Here is an 18,094-nt window from a genome sequence, read left to right on the forward strand (position 1 = left end):
ATGGGGCTATTTATAAAAGAAATCTATCTAAAAATAAATGGAATATTGAGTCCTCAGTCACACTGGCCACATTTCAAGAGCTTGCCAGCTGCAGGTGGCTGGTAGCTGTCACGCTGCACAGCGTGGAGGTGGAACATTTCATCACTGCAGAAGGTTCTGTTGGAAGGCGCTGCTTTCGGCAATTCCTGACTCACTGCTACACGCTACCAAAGTGTGAGCTATTAGAGCGGGCCCCAGAGCCTGGCACAGGCCTTGACGCAGAATAGGTGATCAATAATTATTTATTGAAAAAAATAACCAGGTGAATCCCAGGCCCCGGCTGAAATGAACCACACACACATAACACACACACACACACACACGCGCACACACACCACGTGGTGTGACTGCACACCAGATGTGCTTAACCACGGGGGCGCCATGCCTGCGTCCCCCAGCCCGGTCCCAGAGGGCAGGGCCTAGTAGAAATCCTCCAGGTCGGAATCTAAGTCAGCACTCTGCTGGTTCTGAATCTGACTTTGCTTCCTGTACAGTCCGGCCACCTGGGGGAGTCGGGTGGGGAGAGACGGGCAGTCAGAATCCTCGAGCTGTCCACCTGCCCGCCACTCCAGGCCACATTCCACCTCTCCAAGAAGCTGGTCGAGCCACACAAGCCCCCGCCCTGGATGACCCACCCGTTTCTGAAGGCCTCACCTGGGCACTGGTGGTGGCCTCCTCCGGCTTCTTGTCTTCACGGATGCGAATAAACCGAGGGAAGCGTAGGGAGATCCCCTTCTCGCTGTCCACCTGGGGAAGGAGGGGTGATGATGGGGACCTCGGTCCCCACTGCAGCAGCAATTCCCTGTCAAAGACCCCCCTACTCCTGCACCTCTGGCCTCAGTTTCCGATCCGTACAGTGGGGCTAAGCAATGGGTTGTTGTAAGTAAACAGGTAATAAAGAGCTTGGGACTGTCCCTGGAGCATAAGCGCTTAAGAAATGCGAGCCGCGATGCTGTTATCTATGCTGTTATTAATGTGAGGGCTGAGAGGCAGAACAGCACCGAGTCGGGGAATGGATTCTGGAACCAGACTGTGGGGTTCAAATCCCAGCTCCCAATTCCCAGGGGTCATGAGACCCGGGACCAGATATCTGAGCTCCCTGGGACTCTAATTCCCCATTTGTAAAATGGGGCTATTTGGTGTTTTTGTGAGGATTAAATAAGTGTACACAAGTGTCGTGCTTATTAGCAGTGCCCGCTGCACATAAATGCTCGATACACGCTGCTCCCGTCACTTGTTACCTGGGGACCCTGACTGTCTAAGGTAGAACATGAGTGAGAAATTAAAAAAAAAAAAAAAAATGAGATTCAAAAATGAGTTCCGCCTTTAAATGGAAATCTGCTTCTAACCAGAAAAGCACATGCTAGATTTTGAAGGATCAGAAGAGCTCTCAAAGGAAGATTAAATGTGAGAGTTCCCATTCTTCTCAGGGAGTGCCGTCCCAGTGCTGGTCACTGGGCGTGTGTTCCCAAGCACCTGATCCTTTAGCTGGTACTGAGCACTGAACCACTAGTGACAGAAGGAATTTTAAAGCTTGGTGGCATGAAAATTAATTACAGCTGAGAAAGAAATGCATCAGGAAGTGTCCTAAGCTTTTACTTAAAAGAACTGTTTTCAAAAATTACCTACGAGTTGAATGTGAGATTATAATACAGACAGCAATTTTACTGTTTTCTTTCTACTCATGGGAATTTCTTTTTTTTTTAAAAAAGGAAACTTTTGATTCCATTATATGACACCCACATAAAATGCAAGCTAGAGTTTTCCTAATCATCACCCCGGAAACAGACGTCTCCAGGGTCCCCTCCCCACTCTCCCATCTGGAATTCCTTTGGAGGGTCTACTCCAGGTTCTCAGTCACTCACCAGGCCCCGGGCGGCAGGGTAGATGGGGGAGAGGGAGAGATCAGCACACTTGACCTCCCACACGGCGCTGGGCTCCAGCCAGTAGTCGGGGGCCACGGCACCGTCTGCCCGGACATAGGAGCGTGGGGTGGGCAGCACCAGGGCCTGCAGTGAGCAGCGGGAACATGGAAGAAAGGGTCTTGAGTCAAGGCCGAGGGTTGGGGGTTGGGAAGTGAGGAAAATGGGAGGAAAACAGAGGCACGGACACCCCTTAAAGTCCAGGGTGGGGGGAATGGGATAAAGGAAGAGATGAAAGAGAGAGAGACCCTGGGAGCTGAGACAAGAAATTAAAGACTAAAAGCAGGGCCGGCCGAGTGGCTCAGTTGGTTAAGAGCTCGCTCAAGAGTGTGAGCTCTGAGGGGCCGGCCGAGTGGCTCAGTTGGTTAAGAGCTCGCTCAAGAGTTTGAGCTCTGAGCAACAGCAGTTCGAGTCCAGCCCGAGCTGAGCAGCCGCTGAGCTGCCAACAGGTAGCAGGATGGCTCAGCTAAAAACAAAACAAAACAAAAAAAAAAGAGTGTGAGCTCTGAGCAACAGCGGTTCGAGTCCCAGCCCGAGCTGAGCAGCCGCTGAGCCACCAACAGGTGGCAGGATGGCTCAGCTAAAGAAAAATAAATAAAAAAAGACTAAAAGCAGCAGAGAGAGGGACAGAGACCCAGAGAGAGAGAAAGAACCAAATGGATAGAGACAGGACCAGAGACACCAAGACACAGAAAGACAGTCACACCCAAAACACCTGCAACATGACGACAAAACTCCCACTTACTAGAAGCTTAGCTAGCACCCTAAGGATAAACTAAAGGAACCCCGTGATAGCACCCTGCCCCATGACTGCCCCCGACCTCCCGGGGCAGCTGAGGCACTGAGCTTGGGGCGATGAGGCTCTATGACCAGCCTCACTGGCTAGTGGCCAGCAGAGCAGGAACTTGAACCCGGCTCCAAAGCCGCTCCACTGTCCGCTGCTCTGTCCACACCAAACCCCCAGATGGTGGAGGCCGAAGGCCTGCGCACACAGAGCATGCTGCAGAGGCCACACTGCTCACCTGCAGGCTCTGGTGATGCTGCTCCAGCTCCTCGTCACTGAAGCCAGCTCCAAGCTGCGGGAGGACAGGCAGGTCAGGGGCTTGGCACTTCCTCCCTGCTCCTGCCACTAAGGACCCCCATTTGTGTACACCAGCGGCTCCACCCCACTCCAGCCTCACCAGTATCCACAGAAAGCACAGAGGAAGAGCCAGGGAGCTCCTGAGCATCCAGCCAACCCCTCCCAGATCCCGGATGGGGAAGCACTCTCCCGGCTGTGGTCCCTGCTCCTTCTGCTCGGTCTCCCTGGACCAGGAAGTCACGCCCTTGGGCCCCCCAACATCCCACCTGCCCCATAACTGGTGTCATCTTCAACCTTAACACTGCCAAGAGTTTTCTTTCACCCACCAAAAACAGTCAAGGCCGGAAAATATCCCTGATGCCAGCAAAATGGCAAGATGGACATTAAAACGACTGCTATAAAATGTGAACAGAAAGCCCTTTTTGTATTGAGCCTTAAAAATTTTCTCACCTTTTCTCCCCAGCAATGACTCTTTCAGAAAACTATGCTAAGTAATACTATAAAATGGTGACAGATTGGCGCCCAGAGATATTTTTGAACTATAATATCCCTTCTAGCACAGATTACGTGGGTTAACAGATACGCAGTGCTAACTTATTCACGAATAAGAACAAAGCTGCAACTACAGGACTGGTTCAAGAAGCTGGGGCCCAGCTATTGGAAAACTCTTACACAAGCACTAAAGTCCTATTTTCAAGGCAAATGAAAACACTAACAGTTACCACTACGTAACTTAAATACATCTGACAGCATTGGAAATACAGTACTTATAGGGCAAAAACAGAAAATAAAATTACTCATACAGAAGGATCACAACTTTGCAAAAATAAAAATAAAACATTCCCTCAAACATTACTAGTGGTTGCCTCTGCGTAGTGGAATCGGAGGTGATATCTTATTCTGTTTCTATGGCAAAAGCCCCACATTTGTTGGATCAATGCTTTAGACAAAAGCAAAACCCACTACATTCCCCAGGCTCTTTTGCAGACGTGGGTGGGCCACGGAGCAAAGTTCTGACCAATGCAACTTAAGCAAAAGTTGCTCACTGGCCCATGGGCCGAGCATGAATGGCCGTGATGGCTGGAGCTACTGCAGCCACATTTTGAGGAAGAGGCCTAAAGCACATGACAAACACCAGTGGGGAAAGTGAAAATCCTGGGCCCCTAATGACACCGGAGAGCTGCCTGCCCACTTCCAGGCCTCTTATTACATGAGAGAAAAAGAAATCCTTCTCTCACTTAAAGCCCATTATCTGAACTCAATTCCTGACAGCTTCCTTACATCTTTCTATACACGCTCATTTTTCTATATGAAGCAAGAGTTACTTATAGGATCAGAAAAGTGGGGCTAAGCAATGGGTTGTTGTAAGTAAACAGGTAATAAAGAGCTTGGGACTGTCCCTGGAGCATAAGCGCTTAAGAAATGCGAGCCGCGANGCCAGGGAGCTCCTGAGCATCCAGCCAACCCCTCCCAGATCCCGGATGGGGAAGCACTCTCCCGGCTGTGGTCCCTGCTCCTTCTGCTCGGTCTCCCTGGACCAGGAAGTCACGCCCTTGGGCCCCCCAACATCCCACCTGCCCCATAACTGGTGTCATCTTCAACCTTAACACTGCCAAGAGTTTTCTTTCACCCACCAAAAACAGTCAAGGCCGGAAAATATCCCTGATGCCAGCAAAATGGCAAGATGGACATTAAAACGACTGCTATAAAATGTGAACAGAAAGCCCTTTTTGTATTGAGCCTTAAAAATTTTCTCACCTTTTCTCCCCAGCAATGACTCTTTCAGAAAACTATGCTAAGTAATACTATAAAATGGTGACAGATTGGCGCCCAGAGATATTTTTGAACTATAATATCCCTTCTAGCACAGATTACGTGGGTTAACGGATACGCAGTGCTAACTTATTCACGAATAAGAACAAAGCTGCAACTACAGGACTGGTTCAAGAAGCTGGGGCCCAGCTATTGGAAAACTCTTACACAAGCACTAAAGTCCTATTTTCAAGGCAAATGAAAACACTAACAGTTACCACTACGTAACTTAAATACATCTGACAGCATTGGAAATACAGTACTTATAGGGCAAAAACAGAAAATAAAATTACTCATACAGAAGGATCACAACTTTGCAAAAATAAAAATAAAACATTCCCTCAAACATTACTAGTGGTTGCCTCTGCGTAGTGGAATCGGAGGTGATATCTTATTCTGTTTCTATGGCAAAAGCCCCACATTTGTTGGATCAATGCTTTAGACAAAAGCAAAACCCACTACATTCCCCAGGCTCTTTTGCAGACGTGGGTGGGCCACGGAGCAAAGTTCTGACCAATGCAACTTAAGCAAAAGTTGCTCACTGGCCCATGGGCCGAGCATGAATGGCCGTGATGGCTGGAGCTACTGCAGCCACATTTTGAGGAAGAGGCCTAAAGCACATGACAAACACCAGTGGGGAAAGTGAAAATCCTGGGCCCCTAATGACACCGGAGAGCTGCCTGCCCACTTCCAGGCCTCTTATTACATGAGAGAAAAAGAAATCCTTCTCTCACTTAAAGCCCATTATCTGAACTCAATTCCTGACAGCTTCCTTACATCTTTCTATACATGCTCATTTTTCTATATGAAGCAAGAGTTACTTATAGGATCAGAAAAGTAAATTATAAAATTATCCATCACAGGAGGACACGAAAGCCCCTTGGTCCAGGCCCTTCCTCCCCAGGCTGAGTGGCATCTCCTTCCCCCTGCTCCTTGGTCAGCCCCAGCTCACGGCACCTTGCAAATGGCCTGCAGCTCCTCGCTTTCCTCATCATAGGAGGCCAGCAGGAAGCTCCCATAGCGGCCAGCCCGCTTCCCCCGGCCCAGGTAGGCGCCGATCACCACGAGGTCAAGGGTGTCACCCACACCGTCCAGATAGTCCTTCTTCAGCTGGGAGGAGGGAAGGCAAGAGATGAGGTGGAGCACCACGTAATCGGTGGTTTAACGAGGGGCTGGGGTGAGTCTGAGAACTTCCATAAGGAAGACTGAGGGTGGCCGCCATGAGGAGGCTGGACATGGAACAGGCTTCTAGGCAAATGAGTGAATGGAAAAGAGGTGACTGCAATGGGAAGAGCAGACGCCAAAGAGGGGACAGGTCTGCAGGGGAGACCCCAGGGTCAGACGGGAAGACCTCAGGGTCATCCTGGATTCCCCCTTTCCCTCACTACAGAGACACAGTCCACTCACTCCTTTATACAGAGAACATTTATCCATTCATTCCAGAAACACTAATTAAGAGCCAACTGTGCCCGGCAGGAGCTCAGCATGGAAGATGCACAGTGACTATTTCCTAAGACAGGAAAGGTTCATACCCTCACAGCTGCCTACAGTCTAGGAGTGGAAACAGACCCCAGACAACTCGTAAATACACAGGGTACCAGTCAGCAGGCCTGCCCAGCTCAACTCCACACCATCTCCTGCTCTGATCCTCTTGCCCCCTCCTGAAGCCCCCTCTCCAACAAGCCTCCATCATCTGAGCAGACAAGAGTCTCCTGCCCGCTGCTCCTGCTTCTGCCCAACACCCCCACACCCGTCACCATCCACAGATAGCCAGGGGACCTGTGCAAAATGACAACTAGACCATGTGGCTCCCTGCTTACAAACCCTGCTGGTGTCCCAAAACTCTAAGAGAAAAACCCGGTTTTATTTTACCATGGCCCCTGACATGCTATGTGACCTGGGACCTGCTGTCCACCCTGACCTCACCTCACACCTCGATTGCCTTGCTCCCAGCACACACCAGGCTTGTGCCTACCTCAGGGCCTTTGCACTTGCTGCCCATCCCACCTAGATGCTCTACTCCAATCTTCGTGTAGCCAAACCCTTCCTGTCATCCATGTCTCGACCCAAACATCACCTCTGGGGAAGCTTTTCCCAATTACCCAAAGTCCTGCTAGACCCTCGCTGGCCCTGAGTTGACTTCTTCCTCCACAAGGAGGGAGCTTGGTACCTGACTATCTCCCTCGTGTCCTGGCTGACCTCCTTGCCCTACATGGAAGGTGAGCTCAGGGAGAAAGAAACCTCATCTGGCTTTCCCATCGTGGCTGTCGGGACACTTAGCTGGGGCGGCTCTCAACCAATTCCTGGTGAATTCGTGAACAGGGACAGAGGGGAGAAGGCCTGAGGCTGGCTGCAGTGGAAGGCAGGAGGGTTCGAGAAAGGTTCCTGAGCTCAAACAGGGTGAAGTGTGGGGACCTGAAGTGAACTGCCAGGTCAGGAAGGTGTCCAGATCCAGGGCTCAGTGGGAAGGCTGGGCGGAGGACAGAGTCACCTTGAGCCAGTTGTGTGATCTCTTGGCGATCTCGTAGGTGGCATCGACATCCAGGGTTTTCACCATCAGCCCCTCGCAGGAGTCTGAAGGAGACACAGAAGCGAGGCCCTTGGGAAGCCCTGGCTCACAGCGGCCGGAGCAGGCAGGATTCTGGGCAAATTGTCTAGGGTGGGGCAGGGGGCAGGGAACAGGCAGACGAGACCTCAGCGGGGGGAGTGGCGGGTGCCCTCACCTCTCACAGACTGCTCCAAGAACTCGGCGATCTGGTCTGTGTCCTTGGTGTCCAGGGACGTGGCGAAGACAAACTCGCCCTCCGTTTCCACGAAGTTCTCCCGGAGCAGCTGCCGGCGTCGGGAAAGGGGCTCACGTACCAGAGACTGAGGGGGCAGGGCACGAGAGGGAGGGAAAGAAAGAGACTCAGCCCCGAAACGGCAGCATAATTGTCACAAGTCACAACGTAGCTATGGAGAGCCTTGACAGGAAGGAGCCACGCCGAGGGAGGGATGCTGAGAATTTTAAGAGCAGGGCTGGTCAGCAGCCAGGGGGCTGCAGACCATTTAGATTCTGGCGATCTCAGGGGCATAAGCCGGGGGGCCAACGGCCCTGCTGGAACTTGAATGGTCTCTTTTAGCTCTGACTGCGGCTCCTTTTTTAACACCGGTTGGATAAAGGCGCAAAGAAGCCAATGACCATTAGGTTGTAACACAGACATGTTTCTGAGAGAATATCTTCTATGTTAATCCAAGGGTTGGCAACCTTTGTCCATCAAGAACCAGATGGCAAATATTCTCAGCTCTGAAGGCTACTGTCTTCGTCACAACGGCTCAACTCTGCCCTTGTAGGACAGAAAGCAGCAGCCACAGATGATGAGTAAGCAATGGGTGTGGTGGCATTCCAACAAAACTTTCTTTGTTGGAACGAAGCTGATGGGACGGTCTGGCTCTTGGGCCACAGGGTGCGGAGCCCCGAGTTAGGCTGAATCTATGCCCGGGAAAGCACTGCCGGCTTATACTGAAAAGCAAACTCACCAGCCTTGTGGAAATTAACCCACTCTCTATGCCCGTATTAGCCTTGATTGAATTAACCACACCCTTTATGCTCTAAGTTCTGAGGATCAGGCACACCCCTGCTGGAAATCCCTCAAACAGATTCAAAGCTGCATTTGGCAGGAAGCCTTGTTCCTGCAAACCATCTAGCAGGCTGAGCACATCCGGGGGAAGCAGGGGGCAGAGCGAGGAAAGGAGGAAGAGGAAAGAAGTCACCTAGCTCGGCCCTCCATCCATCCCCAGGGAGGCTTGGCCCTCGTCTGCCAGGCAGAGGTGGGATGCTCCCTGACACGGGGAACTCACTCCTCCTGGGGTGGCCTGTTTCATCTCTGCGCGGGGACAGAAACGTGGCAGTGTCTCAACAGCCCTGAACTCATTCACTCCCTTTAGGTCTCGGTTCTTTCCCCGACTCTATCCTAAGGGAAGGTTCTGAAAAAAGGTGCTTGTAGCAGTGACGGAGCAGCAGCAGACTGTCTTAACTGCCCAATCTATGCCAGGCACGGTGCTGGGAGCACGCCTGAGACTAGTTGAACCAGTGCTGATCAACAGACACACCATGTGACATTTTAAATCTTAGAGTTTCTGGAGCCACATTCTAAAGAAATAGGTGAAATACATTATTAACTTTAATAATGTATCTTATGTAACCCACTGTCTAAAATAGTATCATTTCAACATGTGATCAATATAAAAATTATTAATAAAGTATTTTGGCTGATCTTTTCTTGGACTAAGCCTTCCAAGTTCATATATATTTTATCCGTCGAGCACATCTCAGTTCAGACCTGCCACATTTCAGGTGCTCAGCTGCTACGTGGGGCTAGTGGCTGCAGCGCTGGGCAGCACAACTCAGCTGACCTTTCAGACACGCTCTGATCAGAGGCTCAGAGAGGTTAAGTCACCTGCCCTAAGTCACCAGCTGGGAAGTGTGTGGTTGGGATACACGGCCTAGGTGTTCTGATTCTGGAGTCTACTCACTTAACAATTATGGTTGTTCTCTCATCTTTCTGTACAAAATATTTGCTGGGATGAATATTTTACAACAGAAAAACACTGTTGATGGGAAAAGCCTAAGTGTCCATTTGGAGGACAAGCAGTGAAAGCGGTTTACAGTCACTACTCGGAAGGAACTAGCGTGAGACCTGCCCTGCAAAATAACAGGAGAGGAACTGGAAGCAATGAGCACAGAGGGGAACTGAGCAGATCACCCACTTCCTGCCTGATGTGCACGCGCGCACCCACACGCAAATTCCGGATGGAACACAGATTTCAAAGCAAAACACAAAACTGCAAAAATACTATACCATTTTCACATTGACCATATTAAAAGTGAGATATCTCAAAAACATTAGTTCATTAAAAAATAAATAAATCCAATACATTAACCCCACCTTTATATGAAACATGTCTACATTTTTAAAAAATTAAGTGAGAAGGGGGCATTATTTTACATTTAGGAAAATACTTTAACATCTGGCCTGAGATTGGATTCTTACATCTGCTTCTGCACTCAGATGGCTACAGTACATGAAGAAAACCCACCTCACAGATGGGAAGTTGGAAAAGGAAGGGCCTCCCTAAGCCCCACAGGGGTCCTCCGACCACACTTTGATAAATGTTGCCCCAGGGTGGCCTCCCAGCTCAGTGACATGGCAGAGTCAGAAATGAAACTCAGACCACTGGCTCCCAAGCTCATACACCACCCCTTCACCCCTTGGCCGCCCCAGGAAGTGAAGCCGGAACTCACCTCTCCATTGAGGTAGATGAGGTCGAAGGCATACAAACACACCTGCACCTGGATCTCGGCTGCATCCACCTCCTGGTTTGGGGCAGAATGGAGGGCAGTGGTGGGAAAGGTGAGCCAGGGCCTGGCTGGCTCCCCTCCCATCGTGCCTGAGGCAGACACCATTGTCACCTTCCACTCTCCCCTTCTCCCCAGCTAACAGGTCGCACACCTGTGACGGTGGCAACGCTGGTGGCCCCAGGCACCAAACTGTGATGCCTCTCAGCTGATCCCAACAACCTCATTCCCCTTTGCCAGGTATTTCCTCCCCCAGCCTCCCTTGCAGCTAATGATGGTGACATGATATGATTCTGGCCAATAAGAGTAAAGAAGTTTGCTGGGATACAGGGTGTGGGGGCTCCTGGAACAGGCTTTGTTTCTTAATGAAACAGAGAGAGGTAGGAAAATAGCTCTTCCCCTGTCCTACTTGACATGCAGGATGAGAAAGCAATGGCTGGAGCTGTGGCAGCCATGTTGCAATAGGCTGAGCCCTGCATCCTGACTGACACTCTGCCCCCTGGAGATGGTGCAGGACCAGGAAGCAGATGAGGGAGTGTGGGACCATGGCAGGCGGTGAGGCTACCTTGCGTTTGCGGGTGGTGAGCACTTGAAATGGCTGGATCTGCTTCTTCTCCCGGTCCCAAGCCACGGCTTCAGTGTCCAGGATAAAGGATGTGACTGACGGACGTTTAATCTGAAAGAGGAAGGGGGAGGCCCAGGCCTGGTGAGAGGTGGAGGATGAGGCCAAAGACAGACCCAAGGAAACAAACTGCCTTTCCTTCAGTTGCTCTCAAGGTGCACGGACGACCTGATGCCAACCAGACACATATGAACACAGTTCCAATAACCCCCCTGCTGTGCCGAGCTGGCCAGGACGGGCCTCTATTCTATGCACCAGTAAATACAGCCCCTGCCAAGCGAAAGCAGGTGACACACGCCCACCTTGGGGATGCGGCTGATGACGTCGGGGTACTTTCCAGTATTGTCTTCCTGATTCCTGCTGAAGACTTTCACCTCCCCGCCTTCTAAAACATGAATCTGCGACAGTGGGAGAGGGGAGAGGAAATCAGAGCCCAGTCGACCCCAGCTGGCCCCTCCTTTCTCTTCTGACCCCACTTTCACTGGCAGAAGGTTCCAGAAGCTCTGAAGGAGAAGCTGATTCAGAGGCCTGAGCAAATCATCTCTGTTCAAACATCACCTCCCACTCGTTTGTGGAAGCCCCCACCATCTTTTCTTCATCATTCCAATCCTTACTCCTTTCTTGCTGTGTGTATATGTTGATTTGTGTGGATGTTGTTATGCTGTGAATATCATCCTGAGTTTCTCTGTTAATTTACTTATTCAATGCAGTCTGGTCACGGTCCTCAAGCAGAGCTCCATCTATGCCATCTTATATGCATGTTACCTCAAGAAATAGTTGCGTGTGGGATATAATATATATGACTTAAAACATATGTATGTACATATATATTTTAAATCACTGTCACTACTGTAAACCATTTTGTGTCTTTTTCTTTTCTCAGCACTATATTTTGAAGGTCCATCTATGATACCAAGGGTCCGTCAACTCCACTGCTTGTAATTGCCTCAAAGCATCACAGGGTAACACCCTCAATGCTTGCTCACCCCTCCCCAAGCGATGAACACAGATATGGTCCCAACTCCCAGCCTGGACACTAAAGCCACCACAAGCATCCTTACAGACTGGACAGGGTGTGTCAAGCACTGGGTCACAGGACGCAGGCGTACATAACTGCACCAAGAGTTACGCATGCGCCTGTTATAATGAACAAACGCACCAGCAAGGCACGAGCGCAGCTGCCATTTTTTGAGCTCTCACTGCTGTGGGTCAGGAATTTTGACAATTTTATCAAATAAAATTGATTTTCCTTTTTTTTATAATTTTTTTTTTTTTTTTTTTTTTTTTTTTTTGGCTGAGCCATCCTGCTACCTGTTGGCAGCTCAGCAGCTGCTCAGCTCGGGCTGGACTCAAACCGCTGTTGCTCAGAGCTCAAACTCTTGAGCGAGCTCTTAACCAACTGAGCCACTCGGCCGGCCCAAAATTGATTTTCAGATAAGCCAGTGAGGTGGTTATCACACCCATTGCACACAGGTGGGAGCTAAGCTCCGCGAGATGCATAGGTCACATGGGCAGTCGGCAGAGGCCGGCTTTGGGCTGGGGTCTGACTGCCCCCATGCCCCTGCTCCTTGGCACTTCACTTTCCTTTCTGCTGAAGGGATGCGTCCGGCCTCATACCTGTGCCCTCTGCCCATCGTATTTGTACTCGCAGGTGAAAGCTGCCTCCTCAAAGCGTTTCAGGACCTCGCTGACGCCCCGGGTCGGGTGAGCCAACATTGGTTTCAGGGGGACCCCTGGAAGCGGGGAGAGAGGGTGAGTCATAGGAGATGGTGGCGCGACTGCTAATTGTGTGATGACTGCTACCTGCACATTGGGGTGATGTGTGCAAGGTCTGGGTCACACCCTCACAAGCAATCTGGCTGTTCCTTCTCTTTCTTTTCCTTCAGCTTGAAATCCAGAACAGAGATGTGAGCCATTTATCATTATGTACATGAGGGTGACAACTTGGGATGACAAAGTGACAAGACAGAAGAAATCTGGGTCCCTGGGTGATCCCTGGAGCAGAGCCAAGTGCCCTCCCTGGCCGCCTGCCTTCCTCTGGACTCATATGAGAGAAAGAGCTCCTGTCTGGCCTGAGCCACTGCCTTTTGGGGTATCTTTGCTCCAGCAGCTTCATCTACACCCGATCTAATACCGGGATGGGGGTGGGAAGGGGCTCCAAGGAGAAAAGGAATGGGTCTGAGCACCAGGGAACAGGGTCCCATCCTCATGGACAAGGAGGAGGAGTCTGCAGGTTCTTAGAGGGGTGCGTAGGAGTGGGCACCTCACAGCTGCCCTGGAGGGCGGAAGCCAAGGCCAGGGGAGCCTGAAGGGCCAGCCCCAGCACTCCGGACTCAGGAGTCAGCTGTGTCAGGCTTTCACAGGGCCCCAGGATGGCTCATACCTGGACTCAGACTGCAGTGCGCCGGGAGCCGCTCCAGGCCATGCTCCAGCAGCACGGGGACAATCCGGTCCAGGTCAGGTACCTCACTGGGCAGGGGAAGAACAAAGTGGGAGGCGTCTTTCCAGATACTCCACGCTCTAGCTGCAATATCCACTTCTGCCTGTCTGTCACCTTGTTCCTGGGTCTGGTCCCACCTATCCCTGACTCCTCCTGTCACCCTGTTTCTGCTGTCTCTGTGATGGTCCTCCCTCAGTGTCACTATACATCACTCTGGCTCTGTCTCTCTTGGTCTGAGCTGCCATCACCACCCATCTGGAGCCATCTCACTGTGGCCAGCCCTGGGTCAGCTGCTAGCAGGTCCCTCCATGTAGTTCTCCCTGGAGTGCTCACTATCATTCCACAGATGTCCTGACCCATCAGTCCCCAGCCCCTCTCCTCACCTCTTATGGCCTTTCCACATGTGCAGTCCCATCTGCTGCTCTAATCTGCTGTCAGCATTTCTCTTAACCTCTCCCCTTCCCTGTGTCACTGACCCTTCACTGTTGGCCACCTTCCCAATCTGTCACCATCCTTGTGCCTAGCACCAATCGTGTCTAGATCACCACCGTGTGCTCTGTCACCAGCCCCATGATGGTCACTGATGCATGCCAGCCACTGGCCTCTCCCACGTCACCCATGGCTCCTCCGGCTCCCTGACCCCCTCACTCTGGTCACGGCCCCTGGAACTCACCAGAATGTCTGCTTCAGGACCATGCCTTGCTCCTCCAGCCACGTCTTTCTGGCCTCTGCTGTCTTGCCCTTCCCAGCATCCACCATGGCTGGGGGGAATTCTAAGACAAGACCCACGAGAAGAGCCTTTGGGATGGTCCGACCCCCTCAGCTACCCCAGGATCCACAGCGGGTGAAGTGTTGCATGGCAAGGAATGTAAACTCAGTGCCGGGGACACTGTTTTCAGGGAAGGCGCCTGGAGTGGCAGCGGGAGGCAGGATCACGTTGGGGAGCGCGTGGACTTCTGGGAAGAAGGGCAGCCCGGGTTACCTCAAGTGGCGGGCACAGGGACTGGCCACAGGGCTCACCTTGGCCTGGGGGTGTGAGGCTCACAGCCTGAGCGAGGGCAGCCAGCACCGACTGCTCTGCCAGACCGAGGCGCAGCCGTCCACTCAGGGCTCTGGGAAGACAGCAGACGAGGGGCAGTGGGCTCGTTCGCACCTCTCCAATCTTGCCCTCTACACCTGACTCTGCCTCCTCCAGTCTCCCCCACCTTGACCCTTTGTAGACCCTCTCCTCAAAACCAGAACAACCTTCACAGCCAGAAGGAACCCAAGACATCACACAGCCCCACTTATCAGATGAGGAAACTGAGGCCAACCAGTAACATTCACGACCACAGGCATTTCCTGGGGACAGAGTTGGCCTGGAACTGGGACACAGCTGCCCCACTGGTGCCAAAGAGTGTGATGGTCAAGGACCTGTCCCCGACACAGGCCTTGTTCTGAGCCCGTGGCCTTGAGCACGAGGCTTAACCTCCTTAGGCCTCTGTCTCCTCTTCTGTAAACCAGGGTGAGGATAACAGGGCCTGCCTCACAGAACTGCAGAGAGGAACTGACGGGATAAGGCATGTGGCCCAAGGCTGGGCACCCAAGAAATGCTCCAAGATGTCAATGGTTTTTTCACTGTCATGGCAACCACTTGGCTCCTGTAATGTACTGTACTTGGTTCAGGCCAAGGCAGACATCACCAGTCAATCACGGCACTCTTTACCCACAAGCCCAGGACCGTTCTCCAGGCAGTATTACCAAGTTCCCATCCCACCCCTTCAGGGCCAGGCTCCTCGCTCATGCTGCTCTCATCTAAGGAGGTCAGGGCACTAGCAGTGATCCCAGCTTCCAGTCCCTCCCCGCTTTCACCTCACCCCACCTCACAGGCCCACACGCTCACCTGGCAATAAATCGGGCTTCTGAGTGGCGGCAGGCAACAAACAGGCCTTTGATGATGTCTATTTTCTTGGCTGTGGACTTAAGAGGTAAGAGAACAGCAGTCAGGGCCTGGGGGTAAAGGGAAGGGACACCTTCTCCCTGCCCCCTTGCACCCTCACTTCCCGCAGCTCAGTAGAAAAAAGCAGCTCTCCTTCATGCCTCCCTCTCTAGCTTTACTCAGCATATAATTATTGTCACACTGCAGACACTGAATCAGGTGCCAGAATCTCAACAGGAGGTTCTCTGTCTTGAGGGCGGGAAGAAGGAACAACAGGTCCGCACCCCACACGCAGAACTGAAGTGATCCGGCCCCAAATAGTCTAACCAGAGCCTTCTTGCCACATGCGTGGATTTGGGTCCCCCGGGGTGAGGAAGAGAGGGTCTGGGGACAAAGGTAAGCACCCTGCCCCACTCACAGCGCTGCCAGTGAGCCGGGCAATGTCTTGGAATTTGGCGAAGACCCCAGAGGCGGTGAGGGCGGGCGGGGGCAGCATGAGTCTCTGGGTGCTGCGGCTGTTCTCAGCGACCAGCCCCACGTCGCCCTTTTCGGCTGCCTCAGCCCGGACAGACTCGAGCTGCCGACCTTGGGGGTGGAGAGAGCCAGGTGGTTAGAGAAGAGGGTGAGGAGCGTGGCTGCATCTCCCTTCTCTGGCGGCCTGGCTGCATCTTCTCCAGCTACGTGTCCTGGTGGTGATCCCCCCGACTTCCCCATTCCTAACACTCACACACTTGTTGAAACAGCGCACTAAACACCCGCCTCCCTTCACGTCAGGTGTAAGAGGCCTATTAGACGTCCACACGGAGTAAGGTAAGCAGTTGGATGAACACTGGGAGAGATGCCTGGTGTGGCGGTGTCTGTGGAGATGGGAATCAAAGCCATAGGGTGGGATGAGATCACCAGGGGAGCGAGTGTAGACAGAAAAGGCAGCCAAGGGACCCTTCGCTTGTCCCCTAGTTGGTCATGAACACCCTCCAGCAGGGACCAATAAGCCTTCATGCTTTTGTTGTTGTTGTTATTTTCTTTTTGAAGCACCAGTTTAAACACACAGGATGTGTTCTGGCCTTACTCCTTGTCCAGACGGGGTCCCACAGGCACCCCTCACTCTCAGAGCAGGAGGCTGGGAAGACAGTTAATACAACAGCTCTAACCAACACTTCTCACTCCATCAGAACCACAACTCCTTCCTGTATAATAAGAGGTTGAGAGCAGGCAGCTACTGATGCTGGTGTCCCTGTCCAGCAGTGCCATGGGGCTGAGGCCACTCTGCCCTTTTGGTGCTTGTCCTTAGCATGTTAGCACTAAGGTACTTTGTGTCACTCCTTTCTATTCTGAAAAGAAACGCATATAACTTACACTCATTTCGCTATAATGCCCTAACTATAAAATATACAAGGAACAGAGGGAAAGCGGTTTACAGTGAAAGAGCACGCATTTCCATCTTTGGCTGCCCAGCCACTGCACTCGAAGATGCGAGGGTGACATAAGAAGTGGTCAGGCCTTGTGCCTGTATGTCGAATTGCACAAAAGGGACAGCGACACGTGTGAGCCTTCCGATGTGTATGTTGTGGAGATCTGCATTGTCCATAGTGCTGGGGTTTTTCAAAATGCTAACCAACTCTCAACAAACCTGGGGCCGGGCAGCCATCGGGGCCATGAGGAGATGCATTGAGTGTGAGCACCAACGGGCTAAGGACGTGCTTCCCTACTTCTTGATGGCCCACAGACACAGGTCGCTCACCTGTTCCCAAGCTGAAATGATGAACTTGCCCTGAATGTGCCTGCCCCTTACCAGTGTCCTATCCTGGTGCTGGATCCATCATCCACCGAGTCACCGATCGAGATCCCCAGGCAGTCTTTGCACCTCCTCCGTCCCTGACCCCCAAAGCCCAGGCTGGTCCCTCCTGTCCCCGTCTCTCTCCGCTCCTGCCCTCTCCTCTGCTCCCTGCAGCCTTGGACCCAGCTCCTCTTCCCCCTGGACGTTCATCCCAGCCTCCTCTATGGACTCCTGGTTTCCTGTCCGTCCTCCACACGGACCCAGAACTGACCCTGCCCCTCGTCTGCTCAAAGCCTTCTGTGGCTCCCCGACGCCCTCACAATAAACACCAAGCACTGAGGCCCTTTGGCACAGGCCAGCCCCTGCCACATCACTAGCCTCTTCATAAGCACTGGGATTCAGCTCCTGTGGGCAAGCAGCCCTGCCCATATCCCCTTCTTTCCATATCTCCCCTGGGTCCCTCCTGGCTCTCCTGGTCAGGCCTTTAGGACCTGTGCTACCTCCCTAAGTCCCAGCCTCCCCAATCCTGTCTTTTGCCTGCAGCATCTTTCCAGCCCTTCCTCTCCAGTCCCACTGCCCCAGCTCCCCTGCCAATCCATCCCCTCAGGCCCTCTTCCCTGGTCAGCCTCTTTTCAGAGGCCCTTTCCATCATCTCAGATCCTCCCGACCTCCCTACCTTCTCCAAGCTCCCCTCCTGTAGGAGCTTCCACCACAGCCCCTCCTTACCTGTGGCCTGGGCCACTGCCTTGAGAAGGACGCCGTCCCCGACACCAAGCTCCAGGCCCTGCTGGGGCGGCCCAAGGTGGTTGAGGCTAAGGTAGAGGATGGTGAGGAGGTCTGGAGGTGACAGGGCCACCACAGAGCGCAGCAAGTTGCTCAGCGTCTCCACTATCCGGAGCCTGGAAAAGGAGAGCAACTGCCAGGTGAGGGACAGAGCCAGAAGAGCACCCATCCCCGGGCCCGGGCAGGCTAGCCTGATTGATTACCGAGCAGAAACCTCCTCGATCTTCTCAAAGGTCCGGGCCACAGCCAGATAAGGGACCCTAGGGAAAGAGACACACATGACGTGCCTTACCCAGCCGCCATCCCACACCTCCCTAGGGACAGCCTTGCTAATACCCAAATGCACGCCCACCCATAACCCA

General features: G+C 52.5%; 1 protein-coding gene across 1 annotated transcript in view; it reads right to left on the reverse strand.

The window, feature by feature from the left end:
• Nucleotides 1–265: 265 nt before the first annotated feature.
• LIG1 (DNA ligase 1) overlaps nt 266–18,094 on the reverse strand; it is a gene marked incomplete at its 5' end in the record, with an annotated part of 25,421 nt that continues 7,592 nt past the window's right edge. Inside the window, 18 exons of the mRNA XM_019658151.1 lie at nt 266–542; nt 694–786; nt 1,905–2,048; nt 2,984–3,037; nt 5,812–5,964; nt 7,346–7,428; nt 7,578–7,722; nt 10,139–10,210; nt 10,758–10,868; nt 11,117–11,212; nt 12,432–12,547; nt 13,198–13,283; nt 13,928–14,027; nt 14,275–14,366; nt 15,137–15,213; nt 15,591–15,757; nt 17,676–17,848; nt 17,936–18,061. Of these exons, the coding sequence (XP_019513696.1) occupies nt 459–542; nt 694–786; nt 1,905–2,048; nt 2,984–3,037; nt 5,812–5,964; nt 7,346–7,428; nt 7,578–7,722; nt 10,139–10,210; nt 10,758–10,868; nt 11,117–11,212; nt 12,432–12,547; nt 13,198–13,283; nt 13,928–14,027; nt 14,275–14,366; nt 15,137–15,213; nt 15,591–15,757; nt 17,676–17,848; nt 17,936–18,061 (1,972 nt within the window). The remainder of the gene's footprint in view (nt 543–693; nt 787–1,904; nt 2,049–2,983; nt 3,038–5,811; nt 5,965–7,345; nt 7,429–7,577; nt 7,723–10,138; nt 10,211–10,757; nt 10,869–11,116; nt 11,213–12,431; nt 12,548–13,197; nt 13,284–13,927; nt 14,028–14,274; nt 14,367–15,136; nt 15,214–15,590; nt 15,758–17,675; nt 17,849–17,935; nt 18,062–18,094) is intronic.

This window comes from Hipposideros armiger, unplaced genomic scaffold (assembly GCF_001890085.2).
Source record: "Hipposideros armiger isolate ML-2016 unplaced genomic scaffold, ASM189008v1 scaffold_283, whole genome shotgun sequence".
Taxonomy (NCBI): Eukaryota; Metazoa; Chordata; class Mammalia; order Chiroptera; family Hipposideridae; genus Hipposideros; species Hipposideros armiger.